The sequence below is a fragment of the Hemibagrus wyckioides genome, linkage group LG01 (genome assembly GCF_019097595.1).
Source record: "Hemibagrus wyckioides isolate EC202008001 linkage group LG01, SWU_Hwy_1.0, whole genome shotgun sequence".
In the NCBI taxonomy this organism is placed as follows: Eukaryota; Metazoa; Chordata; class Actinopteri; order Siluriformes; family Bagridae; genus Hemibagrus; species Hemibagrus wyckioides.
The window spans coordinates 5,106,655-5,134,495 of NC_080710.1; the positions used below are offsets into that span (position 1 = coordinate 5,106,655).

Genomic DNA, 27,841 nt, shown 5'->3' on the forward strand with positions numbered 1-27,841 from the left:
CCTGTTTATATACCCATTATTATTTACAGGAATTCCAAAATAGAAAAAGCATAAAAAAGCATGAGTCCTTTAACGTTTGAATCGACAATTATATATAAATATTAAATTAAATAAAAATAAAACAAGACTGAAAGACAACGTGGACGCAGCCAATCAGAATCCGAGTCTGTGTGTAACCGTAGAAACGTCCGGAAATGTGGCGTACATGCTGCTGCCGGAGAGAGCACGAGACCGGTATTGTAAACATTCACTTTTGGAAATATATATATATATATATATATATGTTTTCTTTCGTGTAGTTTAGTGTCAGTTTTAATATATACATTTTAGATAAAACTATTTGATCAAGGCTTTGCTGGTTCATTTCCAACAAGTATAATTATGTAGTAGTAGGAGAGAGAGAGAGAGAGAGAGAGAGAGAGAGAGAAAGAAAGAAATGAACAAGTTGAGAAGGAGAGAGAGAGAGAGAGAGAGAGAGAGATGAACAAATTGAGAGAGATAGAGAGAGAGAGAGAGAGAGAGAGAGAGAGAGAGAAAGAAATGAACAAGTTGAGAAGGAGAGAGAGAGAGAGAGGATTGAAGCATTGAATGAATGAAGTCATTTTGTGAGAATTCAAAACACACACACACACACAGCCTGAAATTAATGTAAATATTATGAACATCACCTCATTAAGGATCAGGATAAACATCAGAAACAGAAATGACTGTGTGTGTCGGTTGTGTATTGTGTCTGTTCAACCAGACTTATTATTAAGAAGAAAAGACCTGGAGAAAACCAGACCAGACTGCTGCAGCCAGCTGTGGATCTCAAAGAAAGAAAGAAAATGAAGAGGAAGAAGACAGAGATGACACCTGAGGTGTGTATTAGAGCTTCTACTTTAACACTAGATATTTACAGTAAACAAAGTAGCTTTAATAAATCCTAGATGTAGAAGCAAGCCATAAAGAATTGGGGCAAGGAAAAACTTCCTGACAAATCATGAGGAAGAAAACCTGGATGGTGGGATTATAAATCATTACATATTTAGATATAACATTACACATGTTTAGAAGAGTAAAAACAAAGCTCTGTAACAGTTTTATATCATAGCTCCTATGTACCTGGATGATTCGAGTGCGTGTTTTTTTTTGTGGATGAATTTCATCTCTTATTTTTTGAGCTTCCATGCTGCACACAGGTTCAGTTTCAGAGATTTCAGCTGGGCCCACATGGGTGCATTTTGTTGTCCTTAACTAACACATTTGTATAAACTGATGATGTGAATGTTTCTCATGTGCAGAAATCTGAGGCTTGTGAAGCTGTGAGTGGGGTCAAGAAAAAGAAGAAGGTGAAAAAGGAGAAAGATGTCCCTGTGGACACTACAGAATCTGCTGATCTTACGGAGAGCTGTACGAAGGAACAGCATAATGGCAAAAAGGGAAAAGCGCACAAAAACAAGGTATAGTAACACTATAACATGTAATCACTGAAATCTGTTATTATCTATTAGTGGGACAACTCCCTGCAGTTCAGTTCTATATCAACAAATCTCTCCTCTCTTTATTTTAAGCAACCTGTAATACCAGAAAAGGACGAAGTGGAAGAAGAGGAAGGCATGGAGGAGGATGAGGAGGAGCTGAGCCCAGAGGAACGACGAGTGCTGGAGAGGAAGCTAAAGAAGATTAGGAAGAAGGAGGAGAAGAAGAAGCAGAAGGAGCTAGGAAAGTCTGAGAAGGAGGAGATCAAAAGCAGCATTGCGCAGACGCAGGCTCTGGAGTATCTGACCTGGTGAGAAACACACACACGCAGTATGCTAAGACCGGTGCTAGAATTTCTCATCTGATATAATGTGTGTGTGTGTGTGTGTGGGTAGCTGGTCCGAGAAGCGGGACGAGTGGAAGTTCCAGAAGACGAGGCAGGTGTGGCTCCTGCAGCACATGTACGACAGTGAGAAGGTACGACGCTTCACAAACGCTCCTCAGGCTGCTTTTACGCAACGCTACAGAAAACCAGAGCTCCTTCTGGTCTTTATACGACACACACACTATAACTATAACAACTACCTTTTCCTAGTACAGGCTAGCTAGTTAGTATTAATAGTATAATGATATAGATTTATTTTTCAACATGTATGGCTATGGTAAACTCTGCTGTGAAGAAAACAATCCTGGCGTCAGTGCTGGCAACGCTTAGTGTGAAAACACCCTTAATATTAAAACTGAGAATTATGGGCACGCCTCTATCACCTAGGACTATAGGTTATAGACAGCACACTTTACAGACCAGGTTATAAGTCACGCCTCCTTTATATAATATTGTAATAAAAAAGCCACACCTCCTACACTGTGATGGACCCACAGAGGCCACGCCTTCTTCAGTGTAACTGACACAAAAAGGCCACGACTCTGAAAAACGTCTGACAAAGTTCCAGATGCTCACATGCCACGCCTGTCAGTCGCTGATGACCAACAGGTAGCCTCTTTCACTGTGACTGACAGGTATAGGCCATGCCTTCTTCATCTGATCCTGACATACAGAAACCACACCTCACTTACTGTGACTGACAGGCAGAGGCCACGCCTCCTTCACTGAAACTGACATACAGAAGCTACATGTCTTTCACTGTTACCGATAGATAGAGGCCACACCTCTTTCACCTGATACTGACATAGAGTAACCACACCTCCTTGACTGGAACTGACACACACATGTCTTTTACTGAGATTAACACAAAGAGGCCACACCTCTTTCCTGAAACTAACACTCATAGGCCACGCCTCCTTCACTGTCTCATTTTCTCCTTGTTTTTTCTTCATATGTCTCAGGTGCCGGATGCTCATTTCTCACTTCTCTTATCATATCTGGAAGGACTGCGAGGCGTGGCTCGGGAGACCACTGTGCAGAAAGCAGAGGCTTTGGTCAGATTTGGGGTGGGTCCAGAAGGAGAAGAGGGAGGGGCTATGGAAGCACAGAGGAAGACACAACGAGCAAGAGAGGTCATTCAGATTCTTTCTTGAGGATGCAGGAAAAAAGGACAAAAACTCTCTTCTCTCATCACCTCTCATCACCCTTTATCTCTCACTGTCTGTTTTCTCCACACCGACATGTCTGATATATGTCCATGCGATGAACTGAATCAGTGGACTGAAGACTCCTCTGTGTGTTTAAGCCTGTAAATATGATGACAGAAAAATGCGTTTTTTAAATAAAGATATTTGCATTTCTATTGTCCAGTTTTTCAACGTAACTGGGTAATTATTCTCACTTTACTTCATTATCACATGCAGTAATTGTGAATGTTTTGTCTCAGGTAACCATTTAAAAGAACTTTCATTATGTAATAAATCATTTTATACCACAGTGCTTTTGAACTCTTGGTTCTGATTGGTCCAGCCTGTGTAACCAAAACCGCTCTTGAAAAAATATGACTAAAATTCAACCCATGAATGTCTATACACCGTGCATTTTGTCATTATTTTGTTTTCATTTGATTTAATTTTACACATATTAGTGTTTTATATTTCCACCAATAGGTGTCGGTATATTTTAGTATATTGTTGCGGTTTGTTTTTGTCCTACCCGTATTCGGAAAATCCACTCTCTGATTGGTTAGTTATCCAACGTCTACGCAAGAATTGGTATATTTTTAGCCAATCAGACACGTGGAGGCGGGGCACTCTCTAATACGGGTAGGAAAAAAATAACGAACACTTGAAGGTCCAATGTGGCGTGATAATTCACCTTGCTAATGTGTTTAGCTAATATGCGTTAATACTTTTTTTTGTGTGTATTTAGTTAATCCGTAACCGAATACAATGAGTAGATATATCCTTCCTGCGTCTGTTTTCGGGACTGTTTTTGGCTGTGCTGTGTTGCTAAAGTAAGTGAAATTAGCCGGCTGGTTAGTTAACGCTGGCTGAGTCTCAATTCTATTAGACTTATAGTGTATAGTGTATAGGGGAAGACTGATCCAGTGAATTGATCTTGTAGATGGGGTAGAGAGGCATTTAGTAATTATCCATTGGCTCTCGGGTAACTCTGGGGCTCAGATTTAAATAAAGCTGGAAATATTTTAAAATATTCTGTACAGCTCAGATTAATTTGCTTTATACATCAGTAACTAAAGTTTATTTCTCATTGTCTCTCCCCCTGCAGGAACCATCTGACTGGAGGCTCCTGCCCAAGTAAAGCCAAGATCCATGGAAAGACGGTGATTATAACCGGGGCCAACACCGGGATCGGAAAAGAGACGGCCCGAGAGCTGGCCAGGAGAGGTACGGGTCACTTCGAGTCCAGTCCTAGTGGAGCTGCAATACACATCAGGAGTCATTTGCTTCTGATAAGATGAATAAGAAATCAGTGATTGGTTATTGGAATAAACAGTGGTAATCTGTGATTGTTGTTAGCACAAACAGCGATGAGTGATTGGTTGTTGAGAGGAAGAGGCGTGATTTATGATTGATTGTTAGGATAAACAATGATGATCAGTGATTGGTTGTTGAGAGAAACAGTGATGATCTGTGATTGGTTGTTGAGAGAAACAGTTGTGATCTGTGATTGATTGTTAGGACAAACAATGATGATCAGGCACTGTATGTTTGCTCCGTCCTATACAGATAATGTTTTCAGGGTATGGTTAAAATATGGTGTTGTGTCATTATATGATCTTTGTATTGAGAATATCTTTGGCTCATTCGAACAACTTGTACAAAAGTTTAACATTCCCAGGACACATTTTTATAGGTATCTACAGCTGAGGAACTTTATTTCCCGTAACTCTGACTCTTTTCCTTTGTCTCCTCCTCCATCCCTCTTAGATTTTGTGTATAGATGTAAACCAGATGCTAAACAGATGATTAGTGTTGTATATAAGTTATTAAACACAAGTAGTTCAGCCACATTAGATGCACTTAAAGGTAAATGGGAACAAGAACAAATTTCAGATAAACTCTGGCAAAAGATAATACATAGAGTTTACTCATCATCAGTCTGCCTTAAACACACAGTAGTTCAATTTAAAATTGTCCACCGGCTTCACTGGTCTAAGGTAAAACTAGCTAAGATCAGAGAGGACTTTGATCCCACATGTGACCGATGTAAGCAGGAAGCAGCTACGATATTGCATATGCTCTGGACATGCCCAAAGTTATATCATTTTTGGAGTTTTATTTTTGATACTTTTTCAAAAAATATGCCAAATACCATTAAATCCGTCCCCATTCATTGCACTTTTCGGTGTTGACTCAAGTGGTGCTCGCCTGAGTGACGCCCAGGCCAATATGATAGCCTTTAGCTCCCTTCTTGCTAGGAGAATGATCTTGTTTAAGTGGAAGGAGCCGTTGCCACCACTGGGTGCTCACTGGATCAAAGAGGTCTTGTATTTTACTCATCTAAAAAAAAGATTTGTTATTCCATAAAGGGATCCACTCAGGAATTTTATGATGTCTGGCAACCATTTAAGAGCCACTTTGAAAATATAGATGCAGATAAATTGGATCTGTAATGAAAGATTTCTGTTTTTATTGGAATAAAGTGCGTTGATCTGTTATTGGTTATTGGAACAAACAGTGGTGATTTGTGATTAGTCGTTGGAATAAACTGCGGTGATCTGTGATTGGTTGTTGAGAGAAAAAAGTGGAAAAAGTGTGAAAAAAAATGTCAGGGGAAAATGAATGAAAGTGCATTAAAACACAAGTCTTCTCTGGTGTTCCTATGCAGGAGGAAGGATCATTATGGGATGTCGGGACATGAAGAAGTGTGAGGAAGCAGCTCTTGAGATCAGAGGTTCCACCCTGAACCCTCATGTTTACGCCAGACACGTCGACTTGGCTTCACTTAAATCCATACGGAGCTTTGCTGAGAAGATCATCCAAGGTTGGACACACACACACACACACACACACACATACTCAAACATACACACACTTTTATTCATTCCCTCACTGTGATCTGCTCCCAGTGATCTATAAGGCTGTAATAACTGTAAACATGATCAATAGATAATCATTCTTGAACTCTTATTCGTTATTATGGTAGTAATTCTAATGAGATATATATATATATATATGGATACTTTAATGCGTCTCTGTACGTGTGTTTTTCAGGTGAGGAAAGAGTGGACGTTCTGATCAATAATGCTGCAGTGATGAGGTGTCCTCCAGGGAAGACTGAAGATGGATTTGACATGCAGTTTGGAGTCAACTACCTGGGTAAGAAAGAGTGTAGCATTAAAAGGAGTCCAAGGTTCAGGGCTGTGTTTGAAACGACTGCAAGACACTGAAGTCTGACACAAAGCTCTTGAAGCAAACACCTGCTGATTTTTTCTTTCTTTAAGTTAAAGAGATAAGATGATGTAAGAGCGGTGTTAGTAGGTTGAAGGTTTGGTTTTTCACAGTGTGGAACATGTGCATTATGTCACAAATGAAGAGCAGGACAGTTTGTCTATTGTATTGTATTTATTTATTTATTAAACTGTGTGAATGTCTCATATGTCTTGTTCCAGGCCATTTCCTCCTGACCAATCTGCTGCTGGATAAGCTGAGAGACTCCGCCCCCAGCAGAGTCATCAACCTATCGTCTTTGGCGCACATCATCGGTGAGATTGACTTCGAGGATCTGAACTGGGACAGGAAGAAGTTCAACACAAAGAAGGCGTATTGTCAGAGCAAACTCGCCATCGTCCTGTTTACGCGAGAGCTCGCGCGCAGGCTCGAGGGTCAGTGTGTGTGTGTGTGTGTGTGTGTGAGACAGTGATGATGAGTGTGTAATTGTTTCAAATGGAAAGAGCAAAATTTAGGAAGCTCTGATTTAGTAGAAATGATGACGTGTGTGTGTGTGTGTGTGTTCTAGGTACTGGGGTCACAGTAAATGCCCTGCACCCTGGAGTCGTTGCCACAGAGCTGGGCAGACACACTGGCATGCACCAATCCCAGTTCTCCAGCACTATACTCAGTAAGTCACTTGCTATTTTTTAAGATGTCTTGCTACTTATTGATAGAAATATTTATCATCTGGGAATGTAAGATCTCAGTGATGGTGAGCCGCTCTAGAGCCTCTCACCGATTTTTTCAACTGCTTCTTCATTACCCATGAGAAGTCTTTCCTTCAAAGAAAGCTTCATCCTACCAATGATTCCTCCTTTTTCATTAAAGAACAAAACATATATTTATCCAGTGGTTCTTCGTAAATGTCAATGTGAATGAATTGTTACTATGGAAACCATAACACGTTTAGAGCAAGTTACAGCCGTAATCAACACCTTATTGCGTTTGTCTTGTAAGAACAGCCCTAGTTGGAAATACTCTGAAAAAGATTGTATAAGGATTACGCTTGTTCGTTTTTAATCACCAGCACGGGCCCATAATTTCCATTTGCTTATTTCGCCTGCTTTTTACACCAGGTCCAGTCTTCTACCTGCTCATAAAGTCACCCGAACTCGGCGCCCAGCCCAGCGTCTACCTGGCCGTTGCCGAGGAGCTGGCGGGCGTGAGCGGTTGTTATTTTGACGTTATGACGGAAAAAGAACCCGCCCCTCAGGCTCTGGACCAGGAAGTGGCAGCCAAACTCTGGGATATCAGCGCATCTTTGGTGGGTTTAGAAACCACTGTTTCTGTACCAACCTCTTCTCCAGAGACCGTAACGCAGGTTCCCACTGAACAGATTCGGACACGCCCCTCAGAGCCTGCCGCTGCTGTGACGAGCGTGTAAGAGGCTGTGAGGTGAAGTGATTTAACAGATCCAAGTACGCATTACGGATCTGAATATTGCGGCTACAAGTGGCTTGGATTACTTGAATTGTCAGTTTATGGTGACTTCTTCAGCACAAAGACGTGTAACAGTCTTTTTACAAACCAAATGAGCTGGAACTACTTTTTGGGATTAAAACTGTATATTTAAAACAAAGCCCACAGATTCTTTGCTTTGCGCTTTTCTGTTCATTTGTAAACTGTTCCATAAAAGCAACATGACACACTCAGAAGAAAGTCAACCCTTTCGCATACGTGAGCTCATGGAGGCACGTGATTGGCTAATCCTGCTGTGATTGACATGAGAGAGAGTATGCTGTTCCTCCCACTTTCTAAACTACCAGCAAGCCTAACAAATAAAAAAAATGTATATGGATTTTTCCCCCAGTTGCCATTTATAATGTATATAAAGTTAATTTATAGAATGTTAATACATAATTGTAGCTATCAAATTACTATATTATTATTAACATTTAATTATAATAGAGTTTTAATTTGGATTAATGAATTTTCTGTGATCATATGCTTGGGGTAAAGTAATGCATGTTTATAATATTTACAGATATTTGGACATTACTACACCAGTGCAAGAAAGCACAAAAATGAATGCTTTATGCTTTTGGTATAAAGACTTTGATACGGTGCACAGTGACGCACAATCCCAGTCCTCTCACTAAACATGGTGATTTTAGAGAGCCTGGGATTCACACACAGGGATCCATAAATGTTTGTTTAATGTGTAAATATATAAAAATAACCCATGCGTTATCTTTCCGTCTTTGATGCACAGTATAATGATTAATTATGACATGTTATACACTATATTGCCAAACGTTTTGTGACACCCCTCCAAATCATTTAATTCAGGTGTTGTTTTTCAGGGGTTGGGCTTGGCCCCTTAGTTCCAGTGAAAGGAACTCTTAATGCTTCAGCTTCATACCAAGACATTTTGGACAATTTCAGTTCAAATATGCAGTTCCAACATGACTGCACACAAAGCAAGGTCCATAAAGACATGGTGGACCATCTTTTAGTATGGTGTGGAGGAACTTGACTGGCCTGAGTCCTGACATCAACCCGATAGAACACCTTTGGGATGAATTAGAGTAATATGGAGTTGTCTCCCACCCTTTGCAGCTATAACAGCTTCAACTCTTCTGGGAAGGCTTTCCACAAGGTCTAGGAGTGTGTTTATGGGAATTTTTGACCGTTCCTCTAAAAGCGCATTTGTGAGGTCACACACTGATGTTGGATGAGAAGGTCTGGCTCACAGTCTCCGCTCTAATTCATCCCAAAGGTGTTCTATCAGGTTGAGGTCAGGACTCTGTGCAGGCCAGTCAAGTTCCTCCACACCAAACTCACTCATCCATGTCTTTATGGACCTTGCTTTGTGCACTGGTGTGCAGTCATTTTGGAACAGGAAGGGGTCATCCCCAAACTGTTCCCACAAAGAGCATGAAATTGTCATTTTGCTGAAGAATCCTTTCACTGGGACTAAGGGGCCGAGTCCAACACCTGAATCCAATGATTTGGAGGAGTGTCCCAAAACTTTTGGCAATGTAGTGTATATGTATTTTATGGATTTCCCTTAAGTAAGAGAGTTACATGGCATTCTGTGGATTGCTTTATTTTTGAGGTAAATGTCTTATTTTTAGGTTAAAATAATGCTTGATAGCACAATGTGCCTATAGTTTATAGTTGAACAGTGGAGTTAAAAGGGTTTTATTATAGATTTAGGCTTTATTTTCAGGTTAATGCTTTTTGAAGTTAAGGCTTTGAGTTGAAGTTAATGATTTATCAGACCTTAATTTATTTATACGGCAGGTACTTATAATACCGTTGTTATAATACAACTAATAATATAATGTAACGTGGTGTTCCGCGCATGCGCAGTACAAATTCGGGTTAGTGACAGTAGCTGTTAGCTAAACATGGAGTCCTCAAAAGCAACATAGAGACTACATATCCCATCATGCACCTCGATGACAAAAACGTCCACCCGCAGGTCGGTCCAAGGTCCGGTGTCACCTCGATTGTGTTATATTTGAGCAAAAATGAGCAGGGGTTTGATAATATAACTTGTTTTTAGGTGCACGCGCTGTTGCTTATTTCTCGTGGAGTATTTATTAAGGATCAGGTAAAGTTACGGTGTGATTCGGAACTAAACTTTCAGCGTAACGACACACCGCTACCTTCCTCACACAGCCTTTCTGTTCTGTTAATCAATTACTAATGTTTAAAAAATGCACTGAATTTATTTTTGATTGATTTCTATTGATGTTGATGTTCTTTATTCTGTAGTTTTTAGTGGATTGAGAGAATGGCGGAGGCTCCGGAAGACGTGCACACGGATGACTGTCTCACCGAATACACACACATCTACAGCCAGGACCTGCTCAAGTAAACACCACCCTCTGTCCACTGTTCATTTAATCACTTACTTATTATTCCTCATTCCTCATTCCATATCCCTTATTTCCTTATCCATAATTCCCTATTCCGTAATCCCTTACTTCCTATATCTCTTTGTTCTTAACCCCAAGCTTTGTCTTCTTGAATACTTACTCAACTTTCCTCATTCTTTACTCCATATATTCTCTACTCCTTATCCATTATTCCTCATGACATTTCCCCATATCCCTTGCCCGTGATTCCTAATATTTTATCCCTTAGTCCTTACTCATTATTCCCTATTCATCATTCCTTATCCCTTCTTCCTTTTAATCTGTACTCCTGTTCCCTCCTTCACCTTTCATTATTCCTTATCTTTTGTTCCTCTTCCCTTATTTCCTGTTTACCTTTCCTCATTCCTTTTTTCCCCTTTTCCTTAATCTGGTTTCCTTATCCCTTATTTCCTACTGATTATCCCTTACTTCTCAATGCCATACCCCTTATTTCCTTATCCCCTATCCCTTTTCCTTTTTCTGTATCCCTTAACCATTATTCCTATTTCCTAATTCCCTATTTCTTACTTTTTATCTCCCATTCCTCATGCCATTTTCCTAATTTCATAGTCATTTCTTCCTTACTGATCATTCTTTATTCCTCATTCCTCACTCCATATTCCTTATCTTTTATCCCTCCTTACCCATTCATTATTCCTACTTTCCTCGCTCATTTCTGATTCCTTGTTCATCTTTCCTTTTTCTTTTTCTTCCTCCATACCCCCCGTCCTTATCCGTAACTCCTTTTTTCTTGTTTTCTTTCTTCTTCATTTCTTTTTGGTCACTGTATACCTTCTAATTCTTCTTATTTCTTATCCCTTGTTCCTCTTCACTCACTCCTTGTTCATCTTTCCTCATTCCCTATTACATACTATTCTTTATCCAAATCCTTCTTATTCCTGACGCTGTATCCCTTACTTCTTTTCCATTAACCCTTTTTCCAAATCCCATATTCCTTGTTACTGACTCCTTATTTCTGATTCCCTATCCCTCATCTTATATTCCTTTTTCCTCACTCCTCATTCCTAGTCTGCTTTTCCTTTCTGTTGATTTGTTTGTCCCATATTCCATATTGCTCATTCCTAATCCCTTACTCCTTACTTGTTATTCCTTATCCTTTATCCCACTTTCCACATCCATCATTTCCTTTTTCCTCTTATCCCTCTTCCCTAATTCCTGATCCATCTTTCCTCATTCCTAAATCCTTGTTCAACTTTACTCATGCATTAATTAATACTCCCTCTCCCTAATTCCTTATCCAGTGCTGTTTATTCATCACTCTATATTCCTCACTTCTTCCTTTTTCCTCTCTTATTCCTTGTCCAGTATTCCTTATTGCTCATTCCTTCTCCCTTGCTCAGTTTCTTTTTTCCTTATTCTTTATCCTTCCTTCCTCCACCCTTATTCCATACTTCTTATCTCTCACTAACTTGTTCATCTTTCCTCATTCCTAATTCCTTATTTATCTTTCCTCAACCCTATTTCACTCTTCTTCTCCGTAATTCCTTATCCAGTGCTTCTTTCCATTATTCCTCTTCCCTTTTTCCTTATTCAGTATCCCTCTTTCCTTACTCCTCATTCTCTTATTCCTTATTGTTTATTCTTTGTCCAGTATTCCGTATCGCTCATTTTTCATCCCTTACTTCGTTCTTTTTATTCTTTATACTTTCTCCCTCCTCATTCCTTTTCCTTATCCCTTATATCTCCATCCTTACTCCTCTTTCCTCATTCCTTATCCTTTATATCTCCATCCTTACTCCTCTGTCCTCATTCCTTATCCTTTATATCTCCATCCTTACTCCTCTGTCCTCATTCCTTATCCCTTATATCTCCATCCTTACTCCTCTTTCCTCATCCCTTATCCCTTATATCTCCATCCTTACTCCTCTTTCCTCATTCCTTATCCCTTATATCTCCATCCTTACTCCTCTTTCCTCATTCCTTATCCTTTATATCTCTATCCTTACTCCTCTGTCCTCATTCCTTATCCTTTATATCTCCATCCTTACTCCTCTTTCCTCATTCCTTATCCTTTATATCTCCATCCTTACTCCTCTTTCCTCATTCCTTATCCTTTATATCTCCATCCTTACTCCTCTTTCCTCATTCCTTATCCTTTATATCTCCATCCTTACTCCTCTTTCCTCATTCCTTATCCTTTATATCTCCATCCTTACTCCTCTTTCCTCATTCCTTATCCTTTATATCTCCATCCTTACTCCTCTGTCCTCATTCCTTATCCCTTATATCTCCATCCTTACTCCTCATTCCTTTTCCTTATCCCTTATATCTCCATCCTTACTCCTCTTTCCTCATTCCTTATCCTTTATATCTCCATCCTTACTCCTCTGTCCTCATTCCTTATCCCTTATATCTCCATCCTTACTCCTCATTCCTTTTCCTTATCCCTTATATCTCCATCCTTACTCCTCTGTCCTCATTCCTTATCCCTTATATCTCCATCCTTACTCCTCTTTCCTCATTCCTTATCCCTTATATCTCCATCCTTACTCCTCATTCCTTTTCCTTATCCCTTATATCTCCATCCTTACTCCTCTTTCCTCATTCCTTATCCCTTTATATCTCCATCCTTACTCCTCTTTCCTCATTCCTTATCCTTTATATCTCCATCCTTACTCCTCTTTCCTCATTCCTTATCCTTTATATCTCCATCCTTACTCCTCTTTCCTCATTCCTTATCCTTTATATCTCCATCCTTACTCCTCTTTCCTCATTCCTTATCCCTTTATATCTCCATCCTTACTCCTCTTTCCTCATTCCTTATCCCTTATATCTCCATCCTTACTCCTCTTTCCTCATTCCTTATCCCTTATATCTCCATCCTTACTCCTCTTTCCTCATTCCTTATCCCTTATATCTCCATCCTTACTCCTCTTTCCTCATTCCTTATCCCTTATATCTCCATCCTTACTCCTCATTCCTTTTCCTTATCCCTTATATCTCCATCCTTACTCCTCTGTCCTCATTCCTTATCCCTTATATCTCCATCCTTACTCCTCTTTCCTCATTCCTTATCCCTTATATCTCCATCCTTACTCCTCATTCCTTTTCCTTATCCCTTATATCTCCATCCTTACTCCTCTTTCCTCATCCCTTATATCTCCATCCTTACTCCTCTTTCCTCATTCCTTATCCCTTATATCTCCATCCTTACTCCTCTTTCCTCATTCCTTATCCCTTATATCTCCATCCTTACTCCTCTGTCCTCATTCCTTATCCCTTATATCTCCATCCTTACTCCTCATTCCTTTTCCTTATCCCTTATATCTCCATCCTTACTCCTCTTTCCTCATTCCTTATCCTTTATATCTCCATCCTTACTCCTCTTTCCTCATTCCTTATCCTTTATATCTCCATCCTTACTCCTCTTTCCTCATTCCTTATCCTTTATATCTCCATCCTTACTCCTCTGTCCTCATTCCTTATCCCTTATATCTCCATCCTTACTCCTCATTCCTTTTCCTTATCCCTTATATCTCCATCCTTACTCCTCTTTCCTCATTCCTTATCCTTTATATCTCCATCCTTACTCCTCTGTCCTCATTCCTTATCCCTTATATCTCCATCCTTACTCCTCATTCCTTTTCCTTATCCCTTATATCTCCATCCTTACTCCTCTGTCCTCATTCCTTATCCCTTATATCTCCATCCTTACTCCTCTGTCCTCATTCCTTATCCCTTATATCTCCATCCTTACTCCTCATTCCTTTTCCTTATCCCTTATATCTCCATCCTTACTCCTCTGTCCTCATTCCTTATCCCTTATATCTCCATCCTTACTCCTCATTCCTTTTCCTTATCCCTTATATCTCCATCCTTATTCCTCTGTCCTCATTCCTTATCCCTTATATCTCCATCCTTACTCCTCATTCCTTTTCCTTATCCCTTATATCTCCATCCTTACTCCTCTGTCCTCATTCCTTATCCTTTATATCTCCATCCTTACTCCTCTGTCCTCATTCCTTATCCCTTATATCTCCATCCTTACTCCTCTTTCCTCATTCCTTATCCTTTATATCTCCATCCTTACTCCTCTGTCCTCATTCCTTATCCCTTATATCTCCATCCTTACTCCTCATTCCTTTTCCTTATCCCTTATATCTCCATCCTTACTCCTCTTTCCTCATTCCTTATCCTTTATATCTCCATCCTTACTCCTCTGTCCTCATTCCTTATCCTTTATATCTCCATCCTTACTCCTCTTTCCTCATTCCTTATCCCTTATATCTCCATCCTTACTCCTCTTTCCTCATTCCTTATCCCTTATATCTCCATCCTTACTCCTCTTTCCTCATTCCTTATCCCTTATATCTCCATCCTTACTCCTCTTTCCTCATTCCTTATCCCTTATATCTCCATCCTTACTCCTCTTTCCTCATTCCTTATCCCTTATATCTCCATCCTTACTCCTCTTTCCTCATTCCTTATCCCTTATATCTCCATCCTTACTCCTCTGTCCTCATTCCTTATTCTTTATATCTCCATCCTTACTCCTCTTTCCTCATTCCTTATCCCTTATATCTCCATCCTTACTCCTCTTTCCTCATTCCTTATCCCTTATATCTCCATCCTTACTCCTCTTTCCTCATTCCTTATCCCTTATATCTCCATCCTTACTCCTCTGTCCTCATTCCTTATTCTTTATATCTCCATCCTTACTCCTCTGTCCTCATTCCTTATCCCTTATATCTCCATCCTTACTCCTCTTTCCTCATTCCTTATCCCTTATATCTCCATCCTTACTCCTCATTCCTTTTCCTTATCCCTTATATCTCCATCCTTACTCCTCTGTCCTCATTCCTTATCCCTTATATCTCCATCCTTACTCCTCTGTCCTCATTCCTTATCCCTTATATCTCCATCCTTACTCCTCTTTCCTCATTCCTTATCCCTTATATCTCCATCCTTACTCCTCTTTCCTCATTCCTTATCCCTTATATCTCCATCCTTACTCCTCTTTCCTCATTCCTTATCCCTTATATCTCCATCCTTACTCCTCTTTCCTCATTCCTTATCCCTTATATCTCCATCCTTACTCCTCTTTCCTCATTCCTTATCCCTTATATCTCCATCCTTACTCCTCTTTCCTCATTCCTTATCCTTTATATCTCCATCCTTACTCCTCTTTCCTCATTCCTTATCCCTTATATCTCCATCCTTACTCCTCTGTCCTCATTTCTTATCCTTTATATCTCCATCCTTACTCCTCTGTCCTCATTCCTTATCCTTTATATCTCCATCCTTACTCCTCTTTCCTCATTCCTTATCCCTCATATCTCCATCCTTACTCCTCTTTCCTCATTCCTTATCCCTTATATCTCCATCCTTACTCCTCTTTCCTCATTCCTTATCCTTTATATCTCCATCCTTACTCCTCTGTCCTCATTCCTTATCCTTTATATCTCCATCCTTACTCCTCTGTCCTCATTCCTTATCCCTTACATCTCCATCCTTACTCCTCTTTCCTCATTCCTTATCCCTCATATCTCCATCCTTACTCCTCTTTCCTCATTCCTTATCCCTTATATCTCCATCCTTACTCCTCTGTCCTCATTCCTTATCCCTCATATCTCCATCCTTACTCCTCTTTCCTCATTCCTTATCCCTCATATCTCCATCCTTACTCCTCTTTCCTCATTCCTTATCCCTTATATCTCCATCCTTACTCCTCTTTCCTCATTCCTTATCCTTTATATCTCCATCCTTACTCCTCTGTCCTCATTCCTTATCCCTTATATCTCCATCCTTACTCCTCTTTCCTCATTCCTTATCCCTTATATCTCCATCCTTACTCCTCTTTCCTCATTCCTTATCCCTTATATCTCCATCCTTACTCCTCTTTCCTCATCCCTTATCCCTTATATCTCCATCCTTACTCCTCTTTCCTCATTCCTTATCCCTTATATCTCCATCCTTACTCCTCTTTCCTCATTCCTTATCCCTTATATCTCCATCCTTACTCCTCTTTCCTCATTCCTTATCCTTTATATCTCCATCCTTACTCCTCTGTCCTCATTCCTTATCCCTTATATCTCCATCCTTACTCCTCTGTCCTCATTCCTTATCCCTTATATCTCCATCCTTACTCCTCTTTCCTCATTCCTTATCCTTTATATCTCCATCCTTACTCCTCTTTCCTCATTCCTTATCCTTTATATCTCCATCCTTACTCCTCTTTCCTCATTCCTTATCCCTTATATCTCCATCCTTACTCCTCATTCCTTTTCCTTATCCCTTATATCTCCATCCTTACTCCTCTTTCCTCATTCCTTATCCTTTATATCTCCATCCTTACTCCTCTGTCCTCATTCCTTATCCCTTATATCTCCATCCTTACTCCTCTTTCCTCATTCCTTATCCCTTATATCTCCATCCTTACTCCTCTGTCCTCATTCCTTATCCCTTATATCTCCATCCTTACTCCTCTTTCCTCATTCCTTATCCCTTATATCTCCATCCTTACTCCTCTTTCCTCATTCCTTATCCCTTATATCTCCATCCTTACTCCTCTTTCCTCATTCCTTATCCTTTATATCTCCATCCTTACTCCTCTGTCCTCATTCCTTATCCCTTATATCTCCATCCTTACTCCTCTGTCCTCATTCCTTATCCCTTATATCTCCATCCTTACTCCTCTTTCCTCATTCCTTATCCTTTATATCTCCATCCTTACTCCTCTGTCCTCATTCCTTATCCTTTATATCTCCATCCTTACTCCTCGTTCTTCATTCCTTATCCCGTGTTCCTGATTTCTTTCCTGCCAGGTCAGGTGATTACACAGAGTGAATTGTTGCCTAGATTTGTCCTACATGTGAATAATTGAATCCTGCTTTTTTTTTTTTTTTTGCAGGGATCAAGTGGCCTTTATAACAGGCGGCGGCTCCGGCATCGGCTTCCGTATCGCAGAGGTTCTGATGAGGTACGAAGATTTTGGTTACTACTCTGTTTCTCAGCTGAACAAATTCATGTCCTGGATTATATTTTGTGTCTCTTTCAGGCACGGCTGCGACACTGTGATCGCCAGCAGGAATCTGGAGAAGCTCACTGAGGTATTCTTCCTGTTCCACATGCTCCAATGTTACAAACAGAAAACTTTACTTGAGCTCAAGCCTTGTGTTTTTATATTTGTGTGTCTTTCTAGGCGGCGAAGAAGCTGACCAGTGCCACGGGACGTCACTGCCTGCCCCTGCAGGTGGACGTGCGTCAGCCGGACACCATCTCCACCGCCGTGGATGAGATGCTCAAAGAGTTCGGACGTGTCGATATCCTTATCAACAGTGTGTTTAATTCTTCTGTGTCCTTTGTATTTATTTGTTTTTATATTATGAGTAAATAGTAGTGTTTAGAAATGTTTTTTTGTCCTTGTCAGACGCAGCAGGGAACTTCCTGTGTCCTGCCACCGCTCTGTCCTTCAATGCCTTCAAAACGGTAATGGAGATTGACACCATGGGAACGTTTAACACCAGCAAAGTCATCTATGAAAAATGGTTCAAGGTAAAACATAATAAATAAAAATAACAAAAGCATCTAGCCAGAATCTATTTAATTTTCAATACTAAATATATCATCATATTTTATCATATAATCATTTTACACCACAGTGTGTCTGTGTGTATATGTTTGTGTGTGTGTGTGTTTTAGGATCACGGTGGCTCCATTGTAAACATCTCAGCCACACTCGGATACAAAGGTCAAGCACTCCAGGTGCATGCTGGGTCGGCAAAGGCTGCCAACGGTGGGTACATCATCCTCGCTCACAAGCTTATAGTTTGTCTCTTGTGGGTTTGTAGCTACTGCTACTGTTATAATTTGTGGGCGTGGCCTGTCTTAGCTCTTTAAAACTATCTAGTATAAATGGATAGTCGATGAGAGCTTGCTTGACGACACTGATGATCCTTTCAAGCTTCATTTTTCTTCATAACATCTCTGTTTCCCTTTAACGAGAGGTAGTATGTATGACAGAATCAGAGGAAACCACAGTTATACACAGATCAGGCATAACATTATGACCACTAACGTGAATAAGACTGATGATCTCCTCATCATGGCACCTGTTAGTGGGTGGGATATATCAGGCAGCAAGTGAACATTTTGTCCTCAAAGTTGATGTGTTAAAAGCAGGAAAAATGGACAAACGTAATGATTTGAGCTTTGAGTTTGACGCAGGGACAAATTGTGATGGCTAGACGACTGGATCAGAGCATCTCCAAAACTGCAGCTCTTGTGGGGTGTTCCCGGTCTGCAGTGGTCAGTGTCTATCAAAAGTATCCTTAAAGGATCTTCTGCTAACATCTTGGTGCCAGATACCACAGCACACCTTCAGGGATCTAGTGGAATCCATGCCTCGACAGGTCAGGGCTGTTTTGGCTGCAAAAGGGGGACCAACGCAATATTAGACAGGCGGTCATAATGTTATGGCTGATCGGTGTATGTTTATCCTTTAACAGTAATCAGGTAGGAATGAAAGTACGAGTGGTATGTACCATGTATTTTTACTGTGTGTGTGTGTGTGTGTGTGTGTGTGTGTGTGTGTAGATGCCATGACAAGACACTTGGCAGTGGAATGGGGTCCCAGTGGCGTGAGGGTGAACACTGTGGCACCAGGTCCAATCTCTGGCACTGAGGGTTACCGCAGACTTGGTATGGATTTCTGAGAGGCTTTTATTTGTGTTGACTTCATGGGACTTATCACAGACCATCACTTTTAGGGTCTGAAAAGGATTAACAGGACAATTCTCTCTCTCTCTCTCTCTCTCTCTCTCTCTCCCTCTCTCTCTCTCTCTCTGGTTCAGGTGGCTCTCATGCAGAGAGCGCAGGAATTTTCCGGACTATTCCGCTGCAGAGGGCGGGAAATAAAACAGAAATGGCGCACGCCGTTCTTTTCCTGGCGAGCCGGGCGTCGTCGTACGTCACCGGTGCCACAGTGGTGGCGGACGGAGGGGCGTGGCTTACCTCGGCCAACGATGTGGAGCGCTTGCTGGGTATACACTCATCTCGCTCTGCTAAACTCTGAGAGAGGCAGCACTGCATGCAGGTGTGTGGATGTGGGTGTGTGTGTGGGTGTGTGGGTGGGTGTTTGGGAAAGCAAGAAGCCCCATATATAAGGAAATAAATATACATACACATATATTTCAAATTATACACTTTGGTGCAAAAAACAAAAACCATCCAGTGAGCAGCAGTACTGTAGGTGGAAATGACTTCAGAGAGCTCAGACAGGAGAACCATCGGCCAAGCTGGTCTGAGCTGACAGGATGGTTACAGTAACTCTTTACAACCGTGTTGAGCAGAAAAGCAGCTCAGAACCCAAAACACGTAGAACCTTGAACAGCAGCTGAGACCTTGAAATTTTAGCGTTTGTTTCTATTCATAAGAAATGATGTGTATGTGTATTAGTCTACCATGTGGGGCTGTAGTGATATGCAGTGTTCACTAAACAGGTGACTAGGGATATAAGCATATACAGCTATAATCATATCAGCATTTTGATCATGCTGGAGAAGTCAAGGTTTGAGCAGATGTAATTATCGATAAGGTGAAAAGAGGGGTTTTGTTGCATTTATGGAAGGATTCTCCAGTGTCAAAAATTTTCCAACTTTTCTGCTTTCAGTAACAAGACAAACTGGGATTATTTCTGAAGAGATAAAAAAAAAGAGAATGGAGAAGGGGACGATTTTTCTTTGATTTAATAACACCTAATAATGCACCTGATAATTTGTGCTCATTAGAAGTAGCCAGAATAGAATTTGTCTTTATTCACATGGTGATCATGGTGCATTATGGGTAATACATACAGTGCTTTAGCTAAGAGTACTCAGTGTGAGATCCCTCATTGTCCTGTATGTTACTCTGTGATATTATTAGTGTGTATCTTTGTAACTTTTAATTGGAAGCAACTAATAATGATCTAGACTAATGCCTTTCATTGAGTGATGACATGCTTGGTGTGGTGCTGCTCTTCTCCTTGCTCTTCACTGCTAATACATACACACACATGCTTTACTAACCACGCACATGCTTTACTAACCACGCACATGCTTTACTAACCACGCGCACACACACACACTTCAGAATGATTGTTTGTTTTGATTTTTATGTTTGTAATTCAGATCTGGACAAATCGGGCATGTACTCACAAATTGTTGTTCATTTTAGAAGCTGTCAATCAATTCGTTTTTTAAATTACTCACCCCATATTATTGGGATGATGAGCAAAGTGATCACTGAAACTGACACAGGCACCTCTATTTGTGTTGGGACTGACAGGCATGGAGGCCACACCTGTTAAATTTATTGGTTCTGACTGACACGGAGGCCACACCTCTACATTCACTGGGACTGATGGGTATGAAGGCCATGCCTCCTTCTCTACTGGGACTGACTTGTACAGAGGCCACACCTCCTTTTCTACTGGAACTGACAGGCACAGAGGCCATGCCTTCTTCTCTACTCGGACTGACAGGTACAGAGGCCATGCTCGTTCTCTACTGGGACTGACAGGTACAGAGGCCACACCTCCTTTTCTACTGGGACTGGCAGGCACAGAGGCCACACCTCCTTTTCTACTAGGACTGACAGGCACAGAGGCCACACCTCCTTTTCTACTAGGACTGACAGGCACAGAGGCCACACCTCCTTTTCTACTAGGACTGACAGGCACAGAGGCCATGCCTTCTTCTCTACTCGGACTGACAGGCACAGAGGCCACGCCTCCATCTCTACTGGGACTGACTGATAGAGAAGCTGGACTTCATTCTCTAGTGCTGAGTTGTTTTGTTTCACTTTTTTCCCTCTTTAATTGCTGTCATTTTTTTGATGTTTTTTTTTTTTAGAGCTTTGGTCCCAGGAGAAAAGGAAAGACAAATAAAGCTGAGCTGGGAGGAATCAAAGACGGACACAGTCATTATAGATTCTGATCATTAAAATATGTTAAATAATGAGAGATACTGCACACCTTCAACTGTCTTCATCAGTATGTGCTACATGGTAGGTATGACGCTGGACTGTGAAAAAAAATTGTACTTAATATGCCTTCTGGAGATGTGTAGTCTATTTGAGATAATTATCGTTAATGACTGGAGATGAGAAATAATCATTTCCTGAGGGGTTCTTTGTTTTAGTATACCTTTCTAAAGGGGGTTTAAAAGGGGAACTCCCTACACTATTATTTCTTTACTTTTCACCTGTAGAACCTGTTTTAAATGCAATCTAGATAATCATGTTAGATGATGTTTTACACTACTACATCAAACTTAGAAAACTGACTTACCCCATGGCTCTGTTTCACAAACTCCTTTAAAGATTGAAGATTTGTAAAATGTTTAGAAAACATGCATGGTTTCCATAATAAATAATTTCCATTACTTCATGGTGGCTTGTTTGTTTGTATGTACCATCTTCGTGTAGCCACTAGAGGGCGCAAAGTGTCTGTTTACAAATGAGTAAATTAGTAATGAAAACAAAAAAATGTGATTTTAATTTAAAAAGTTGTACTTGTGTCACCCTATAAAACAATAGCCCACTTTTTCATAATGCAGACTGGGCAAAGATCACGTTGTTTCCCTGACAACAACAAGTGATTTATACATAAAAGATAAAAATACAGCAAAATCAATATCGAACCTGTGACGCAGTGGCCAGTGAAAGGAAGATTCCTTTGAGCTCTGACCTTCATTTGTTCATTAATCTTGAGTATGTGCTTTATCCTGGTCAGGATCCAGAGCCTGTCCCAAGAACACTGGCAATGAGGTGGGAATGCCATGCAGGTCCATTAAAAGGCATCATGTAAACACACATTCACACCTAGACCCAATTCTAGAGTAGCTGGTTCACCTCCTGGAAGGAAGAAGAACACAGAGAGAACTCCATATAATTTCCAGAGCTCAGGATCAAACCACAGACCCTGGAGCTGTGACGTGGCAATGCTTTCCATGGTTGCACTATGTACCTTTCACCTGGAAATGTGCACATAGAGTAGATTTAGGGTACTCTAAATATAATTAGACTGTAATTTGCTTTTAGAGTAAAGCATAAAGCCTTAAAGAGTAAAATATGCACCTTTGGAGATAAAGGACACATTGCCGAAAGTTTTTGGACACCCCTCCAAGTCATTGAATTCAGATGTTGTTTTTCAGTGCTCGGCCGTGATGCTTAATGCTTCAGCATAGCAAGACATTTTGGACAATTTCATGCTCCCAACTTTGTGGGAACAGTTTGGGGATGACCCCTTCCTGTTCCAACATGACTGCACACCAGTGCACAAAGCAAGGTCCATAAAGACATGGATGAGTGAGTTTGGTGTGGAGGAACTTTACAGAGTCCTGACCTCAACCTGACAGAACACCTTTGGGATGAATTAGAACGGAGATTGTGAGGCAGACCTTCTCGTCCAACATCAGTGTCTGACCTCACAAATGCACTTCTAGAGGAACGGTCAAAAATTCCCGTAAACACTCCTAAACCTTGTGGAAAGCCTTCCCAGAAGAGTTGAAGCTGTTATAGCTGCAAAGGGTGGGAGACAACTCCATATTACATTCATGTGCATGTAAAGACAGACGTCCCAGTTTTGTCCTGGCTCACAGTCTCTGCTCTAATTCATCCCAAAGGTGTTCTATCTGGTTGAGGTCCCCCACAACGCTTGAAGATACCACCCCACCCCTTCTTCTGGCCCTGAATATGTGTAAACTTGCTCTGTCAACTGATCTACCACTTTAAAAATTGTAAGCTGGGGGTTGAATCCCGAACATTTCCGTTTCTGGACATGTGGAACACTATGTAAGGTGTAGGCACCACTAACGCACACCTGATGAAGTGCACTCATGTAGGCAGTAGGGAGGGATTTGGGATTCAGCCCGTGGCCTGGTTCACTATCACTAATGAATGAAGGAGGAGATGTTAGGTGAGGAATTTGATCATCCTCGGAAATTCTTTCATTCAATCTAACATTCCGGGCATTTTGAGGCGATAAAGCAAGAGAAGGGCGCAAAGATGCTGATTAGAAAACGATGCTTGGCGCCTTGCGGTTGGTACCGGCGGACTGCGGCGAGCGCTTCTGCGCATGCGCAAGTCCCGTTTTCGCCTGTGTGTGTGTGTGTGTGTTATTGCTGCTGATGCGAGTTGCTATCAATCCTTAGTAGACATCGGCAGGACTATTGACTTTCCCCTGAAAATTTACATTTCCCACACGGATATGGACGCACATAGACTTTTCTTTAAGGATTTGTCTGGAAATATGGCGGAATCTCTGACGGAAAACGGTACAAAATCCGACAAAAAGGGAATAACGGAAATTTTGTTCGACATTTAAACAAGCTAAACGGAGGGCTAACACGAGCACAGGTGGATTATCACGCGCTCTTCTCCTCGCACATCTGGCCTTGAGGAAAACAAAACATCCGCCGACTCATCATTATTATTCTAACAAGAAAACAAACAAACAGACGGCTTATATTTTTGTCAAGGGGGGACACGAAATTCTCCGATGGTCCAGTGCTTTTCCCCCGGTTCAGCCAAGGGGAGGAAGGGATGCTGTTTAGCTAGCCTACTCAGCTAACCGGCTAGCCTTCACAGCGTTAGCACATTATTAAACCCCTTTACTAAATCTCGCTAATTTACAGATTTGTGGTTTAAACAAAGCCGAGGATCAGCGCATAAATCCGGCTAAAGTTAATACATGATGTGAGTTATTATAGAGCGGAAATCGGAAGAGAAGTGATTTTAGGCCAGTTGATGTAAGAAGCTAGAAAGCTATTCTGTGTGGGAATGAGCTGTAATGTAATGTAATGTAATGTAATGTAATGGTGGTTCAGTACCTATGAGGCAGACCTAGATAGCATGAAACTTCATATTATTTAGGTCTTAACATGTCATTCAAGTCGATTAACAGCAGTTTTATCATGTCTTTTTTCTCTCCTAGGCCAACGGTGAGAAGAAGCAGCTGTAGGGTTTGCAGGAACTTGTTTGTAAACAGTTACGTAATTCATTCAAGCTGAGCAGATATTAAGTACATAAATATAAATATATATAGATTACGTTTCTTGTATTCTAGACCACTGCCCTGTTCTTACACAGTCTAACATTTCATTTATTACCTGATTTATTGTTGTAGTATAATCAGCACAGTCTCTCAGGTGATAAATATCCACAGGTAAACTCTAAACATGTTCCTGAAATACAGTTCTTTCCTTAGGTCTATTTAGTCCTTTTTGTTCATTTTCAGGCTAGGTTGTAAATCAGGGCACATTAATAAACGTCACCCTTCTGCTTTTCGGCCTTCCGTGTCCCAATAAATGAACCCGAGTTAAAACAGTGGCAATGGAGTGAAACAAGCAGTTAGAACGAGGCAGTTCATTATTTATCCTCAAGCACGCAGCTGCGCATGGATCTCAGCAACGTTATTGCTGTTGGCGCTTTGGCTAAAAGTGGACGCGAATTAACTTTGAATTCCGAACGTTATTGCTCGGTGGAGTTTTAATAAAAGGCGATACCTCCTGGAGTGTTTCAACCACACAGGAGAGGAACGGCGCTCCTAAATGGAGCAGGTTCTCTCCAGCCCGCGGGGTCATTCCGACTGGGAATCGGACCAGAATTCGCTCGGATTTCTTCTTTTGGATAACGATGATGATGTCGCCGCTGAAAGTGGCCATGAAAATCCAGAGAGACATCAGAGAGGAGAGCCTGGTATTGTCTCTCTAAGCTTTGATGAGATATTTCAGGACAGCTCTTTGAATCTAGATGAATTATTTCGGGCGTCTCGCTATTCTGGATTAGATCAAGCGTATCCGTGGGAGCGTACGTCCGAGTGTGTCGGTCCATCATGGGATAAACAGCAGTCTTTGCCACAGAAACTGACTGAAGGGGAATGCTGTGAAACACCACACGATGAGGTCACAGCAGATCTCATCAGCTTTAATTCCGGTGCACCCAGTCCCACACACACTTGCACACCTGTGCAGCCTGTGGACAGTTTACAACCTGTTGGAACGGTGGAAACGGATTGCCCTTTAGATGGTCTCATAGGCCAGCTTCCTTTGGATCCTGTGCTGGACCAGACATTCTCTCAAACCCTGCCTGCTCAGAGGACTAGTATAGTTGAAGAGAGTCCTGACTCGCATTGGACAAAAGATTTGGCCTGTTCACAGACTACACCTGAGACAGTGACTGACCCCATATGTGCAAATTTGGTGGATCTTGCTGAAGAGAGTGCAAGTAGGAATGCATCCTGTAATTTTGAGAATTCACTCGAGACTTTGATCCCTTTGCCCTTCATCTACGATTTGTCTTCCTCACCCCCCTGTTCGGTTTCCCACCCTGACGCTTCAGAGGAACTCTTACCGTCATCGTTTTTGGAGCCACTTGTTCAGCCATGTGATGGTAGCCATGCTATCATCCAGACAGCTGAGACTACAACTGCAGGGTTGTCGTCTGAACAGGAGGATGATATTCTTTCAATTAGTAATACGATACCCCATGACGCATCTGAGGTCCAGTCCAGGCCACAGTCACCATTAGCATTGAGCAATCCGTCTGTACTAGAAAGAACATTAGCTGGATCAGACTCGGAGGCCAAACCTGGGGCACCGCTCAAGTCATTAGCAACTAATAGTCCATCTGAGAGCAGCTCTCTGGGCTTAAGTGACAACTGTTCATGTGAGGATGAAATGACTGTGGAAATGAAAGAAGTAGTGGAAAGTAACCTCCCATCTGATGACTCCCGGGAACAGGAACTTGAATCTGGTTTTACTCAAGCAGTTCCTTTGTTGTCACCTACATTCATACCTGAGCAAACGGCTCCAATGGAGTCAACATCAACCTCTCCGGCCTCACTTTCTCCTCAGACTGACTGCTCACCAGAATACAGTAACGATGAGCTTTGTGTGATTACGCAAGATTCTGAGGTTGACGTTGAATCCGAAATGGCAAGTGACTCAAACGAAAACTTGGGCCTTTCCTTATTATTTGCTTCTGAGAAAGACATTATCGTTGATACCTTTCCTGCCTTGGAGAAAGAACCGCCTCCCATTCCTCCTTCAATTTGTCTTACCCTTGAGGCGAATGCAGAGAGTGACACAATCTTACTTGGCTCTGAATCTCAAACACGCACCTCGTCAGAAATAGAAAGCAAACACAATCCTTCAGAGAGCACTAACTCGCCTGAGGACACAGGCAAAGAACAGACAATCAACATGCCCAGTGTGGACACATTAGACAAAGATACGCATACACCTGCTGCTGTGGATACACACCTCCTATTGCACGTTCAGGAGGTGGTGTCTGTTCACACGTCGGTGAATGGTACGACTCGACACTGCCAAGATCCGAATGGCTGTACAGCTGAGTTTAACTGGCAACCAAACATGCAGGAGACCCTCTGTGAAGGTACCCATGAACATACACCTGAAAGGGACATTCACATAATATCTGATGATCTTCAGGACTCACACACTCTGACTCAGTCATCTGATGGCAGCGTGAATACACACACACCTGAAACAACTTCATGTCCAACTTTACCTGCCCCAAAAGTTGAAGCCGTTGTGTGTGTGCAGCAGGGGGAAAGGCAAGGAATGGATAGTGAACTGAATAATGTAACCCACACCTTTTTTGAGAGTAGTCCTGGTACTTTAGGCCCCACCCTCCTCTCAGGTACAGAGAGTCCACTCAGCCAAGTGGGCAGGGCCATGGAGCAGGAAAGGGGAGAGGCTACATCAAGACTCTGTCAGTCAGCTGATGTGAAGGTAGATGGGGAAACTGATCTACCTGACCAAGCAGACCTGTCTCAGGTAGCACAGCCGAAGGTAAATGAGTCTCCTGGCGGAGTTTGTCCGCTAGAAGAAACATGTCTGCCTCTGATGGAGGACGACGTCCTTGTAGTTCCTGATGGTCCCGAAAATGCCGAAATGGCTCTGGAGTTATGCATGAGCTCAGATTTGATTCAGGATGGGAGCATTGGTGCCAGCGCTCTTCCAGCAGCCAATCCCCAGGATGATGAACACTCGGCACTGCGGGCTGTTTTTCAAGCTCTCGATCAGGATGGAGACGGATTTGTCCGCATCGAGGAGTTTATGGAGTTCGCCACGGCGTACGGAGTGGAACAGGTGATGTCACTTACTTTATTTATAAACATTTACACATGTGGTGATAATCCAGTATTATTGTCTACCACAGTACGCCTTGTTCTGTTTGGTTTGATCGGTGACTTTGTGTATTTACATAAGCTAAAAGGGCTTTTGAGTTAACCGATTAGAAAAGGCTGCAAGGGTAATTGTGTGGTTGTCTTAAACAAACACACAAAGCAAAGAAGTCTTTCACTCACACCCACACACACACTATCTGATGTTTCAAGCTTTATGCTAACGCCACACAAGGGGAGATGTCTGTTTTGGTTAACCCATTTCCAGCCCACTGTTTTGTTTTGTTTTTATTTTACCTCTTTTCACATGTGGTGATTTCCATACAGAGAGCTTTGTGTTTTTCGTCCGGTCACAATGAAACTGGAGCTCAGCGATACCCAAGAAGACCTAATGTATTATTCACACCCTTAAAGAATCAAACTGATGGTTGTTTCCCAGGTTCTCTCTATCTCCCTCTCACACACACACACACAAGTTGAAGTGTATTTAGTTTCACTGTTGCTTGACCTCAATTGT

The 27,841-nt window shown here is 41.6% G+C and overlaps 4 protein-coding genes across 10 annotated transcripts in view; all 4 read left to right on the forward strand.

The window, feature by feature from the left end:
• The first annotated feature begins 57 nt into the window (after positions 1–57).
• Positions 58–3,436, forward strand: LOC131353121 (uncharacterized protein C7orf50 homolog). Its single transcript, XM_058389875.1, has 6 exons — positions 58–234; positions 746–860; positions 1,284–1,442; positions 1,554–1,771; positions 1,857–1,938; positions 2,809–3,436. The coding sequence occupies exons 1-6, from the start codon at positions 206–208 to the stop codon at positions 2,998–3,000; spliced, it is 795 nt and encodes a 264-aa protein (XP_058245858.1). The 5' UTR covers positions 58–205; the 3' UTR covers positions 3,001–3,436.
• Positions 3,437–3,650: 214 nt separating this feature from the next.
• On the forward strand, positions 3,651–8,136 carry LOC131353104 (retinol dehydrogenase 13-like). The gene is made up of 7 exons (XM_058389841.1): positions 3,651–3,863; positions 4,139–4,257; positions 5,702–5,857; positions 6,088–6,192; positions 6,486–6,698; positions 6,833–6,934; positions 7,383–8,136. Exons 1-7 carry the CDS (start codon positions 3,799–3,801, stop codon positions 7,688–7,690), a joined length of 1,068 nt encoding a protein of 355 aa, XP_058245824.1. The 5' UTR covers positions 3,651–3,798; the 3' UTR covers positions 7,691–8,136.
• A 1,546-nt stretch (positions 8,137–9,682) lies between these two features.
• Positions 9,683–21,556, forward strand: decr2 (2,4-dienoyl CoA reductase 2, peroxisomal). 6 transcript variants are annotated; one of them, XM_058386454.1, is made up of 11 exons: positions 9,683–9,733; positions 10,030–10,128; positions 17,044–17,112; positions 17,191–17,242; positions 17,335–17,470; positions 17,563–17,687; positions 17,835–17,928; positions 18,729–18,833; positions 18,986–19,174; positions 20,460–20,538; positions 21,026–21,556. In XM_058386454.1, the coding sequence occupies exons 2-10, from the start codon at positions 10,049–10,051 to the stop codon at positions 20,498–20,500; spliced, it is 891 nt and encodes a 296-aa protein (XP_058242437.1). In that variant the 5' UTR covers positions 9,683–9,733; positions 10,030–10,048; the 3' UTR covers positions 20,501–20,538; positions 21,026–21,556. The 6 variants fall into 6 exon arrangements, 4 of the variants coding, with proteins under 4 accessions (XP_058242437.1, XP_058242424.1, XP_058242455.1 ...); XR_009204351.1 differs by having other exon boundaries at positions 9,698–9,865; positions 20,460–20,655; XM_058386441.1 differs by having other exon boundaries at positions 9,698–9,865.
• A 1,716-nt stretch (positions 21,557–23,272) lies between these two features.
• Positions 23,273–27,841, forward strand: part of rab11fip3 (RAB11 family interacting protein 3 (class II)) — a 34,701-nt gene continuing 30,132 nt past the window's right edge. Inside the window, exon 1 of one of the 2 annotated variants that reach the window (XM_058386421.1) lies at positions 23,273–27,289. In XM_058386421.1, the coding sequence (XP_058242404.1) occupies positions 24,725–27,289 (2,565 nt within the window). In that variant the 5' untranslated portion in view covers positions 23,273–24,724. The remainder of the gene's footprint in view (positions 27,290–27,841) is intronic. The other variant, XM_058386423.1, reaches the window with a different exon arrangement.

Bases quoted from the DNA above. Each gene is read 5' to 3' on its own strand.
- LOC131353121 (XM_058389875.1), top strand. From the start codon at position 206: ATGCTGCTGCCGGAGAGAGCACGAGACCG. The intron at 1,443-1,553 runs GTATAGTAACAC...CTTTATTTTAAG, and splicing joins GAAAAGCGCACAAAAACAAG to CAACCTGTAATACCAGAAAA. The intron at 1,772-1,856 runs GTGAGAAACACA...GTGTGTGGGTAG, and splicing joins GCTCTGGAGTATCTGACCTG to CTGGTCCGAGAAGCGGGACG.
- LOC131353104 (XM_058389841.1), top strand. From the start codon at position 3,799: ATGAGTAGATATATCCTTCCTGCGTCTGTTTTCGGGACTGTTTTTGGC. The intron at 3,864-4,138 runs GTAAGTGAAATT...CTCCCCCTGCAG, and splicing joins GGCTGTGCTGTGTTGCTAAA to GAACCATCTGACTGGAGGCT. The intron at 6,935-7,382 runs GTAAGTCACTTG...TTTTTACACCAG, and splicing joins GTTCTCCAGCACTATACTCA to GTCCAGTCTTCTACCTGCTC.
- decr2 (XM_058386454.1), top strand. From the start codon at position 10,049: ATGGCGGAGGCTCCGGAAGACGTGCACACGGATGACTGTCTCACCGAA. The intron at 18,834-18,985 runs GTATGGATTTCT...TCTCTGGTTCAG, and splicing joins TGAGGGTTACCGCAGACTTG to GTGGCTCTCATGCAGAGAGC. The intron at 19,175-20,459 runs GTATACACTCAT...TGGGACTGACAG, and splicing joins CGATGTGGAGCGCTTGCTGG to GCATGGAGGCCACACCTGTT.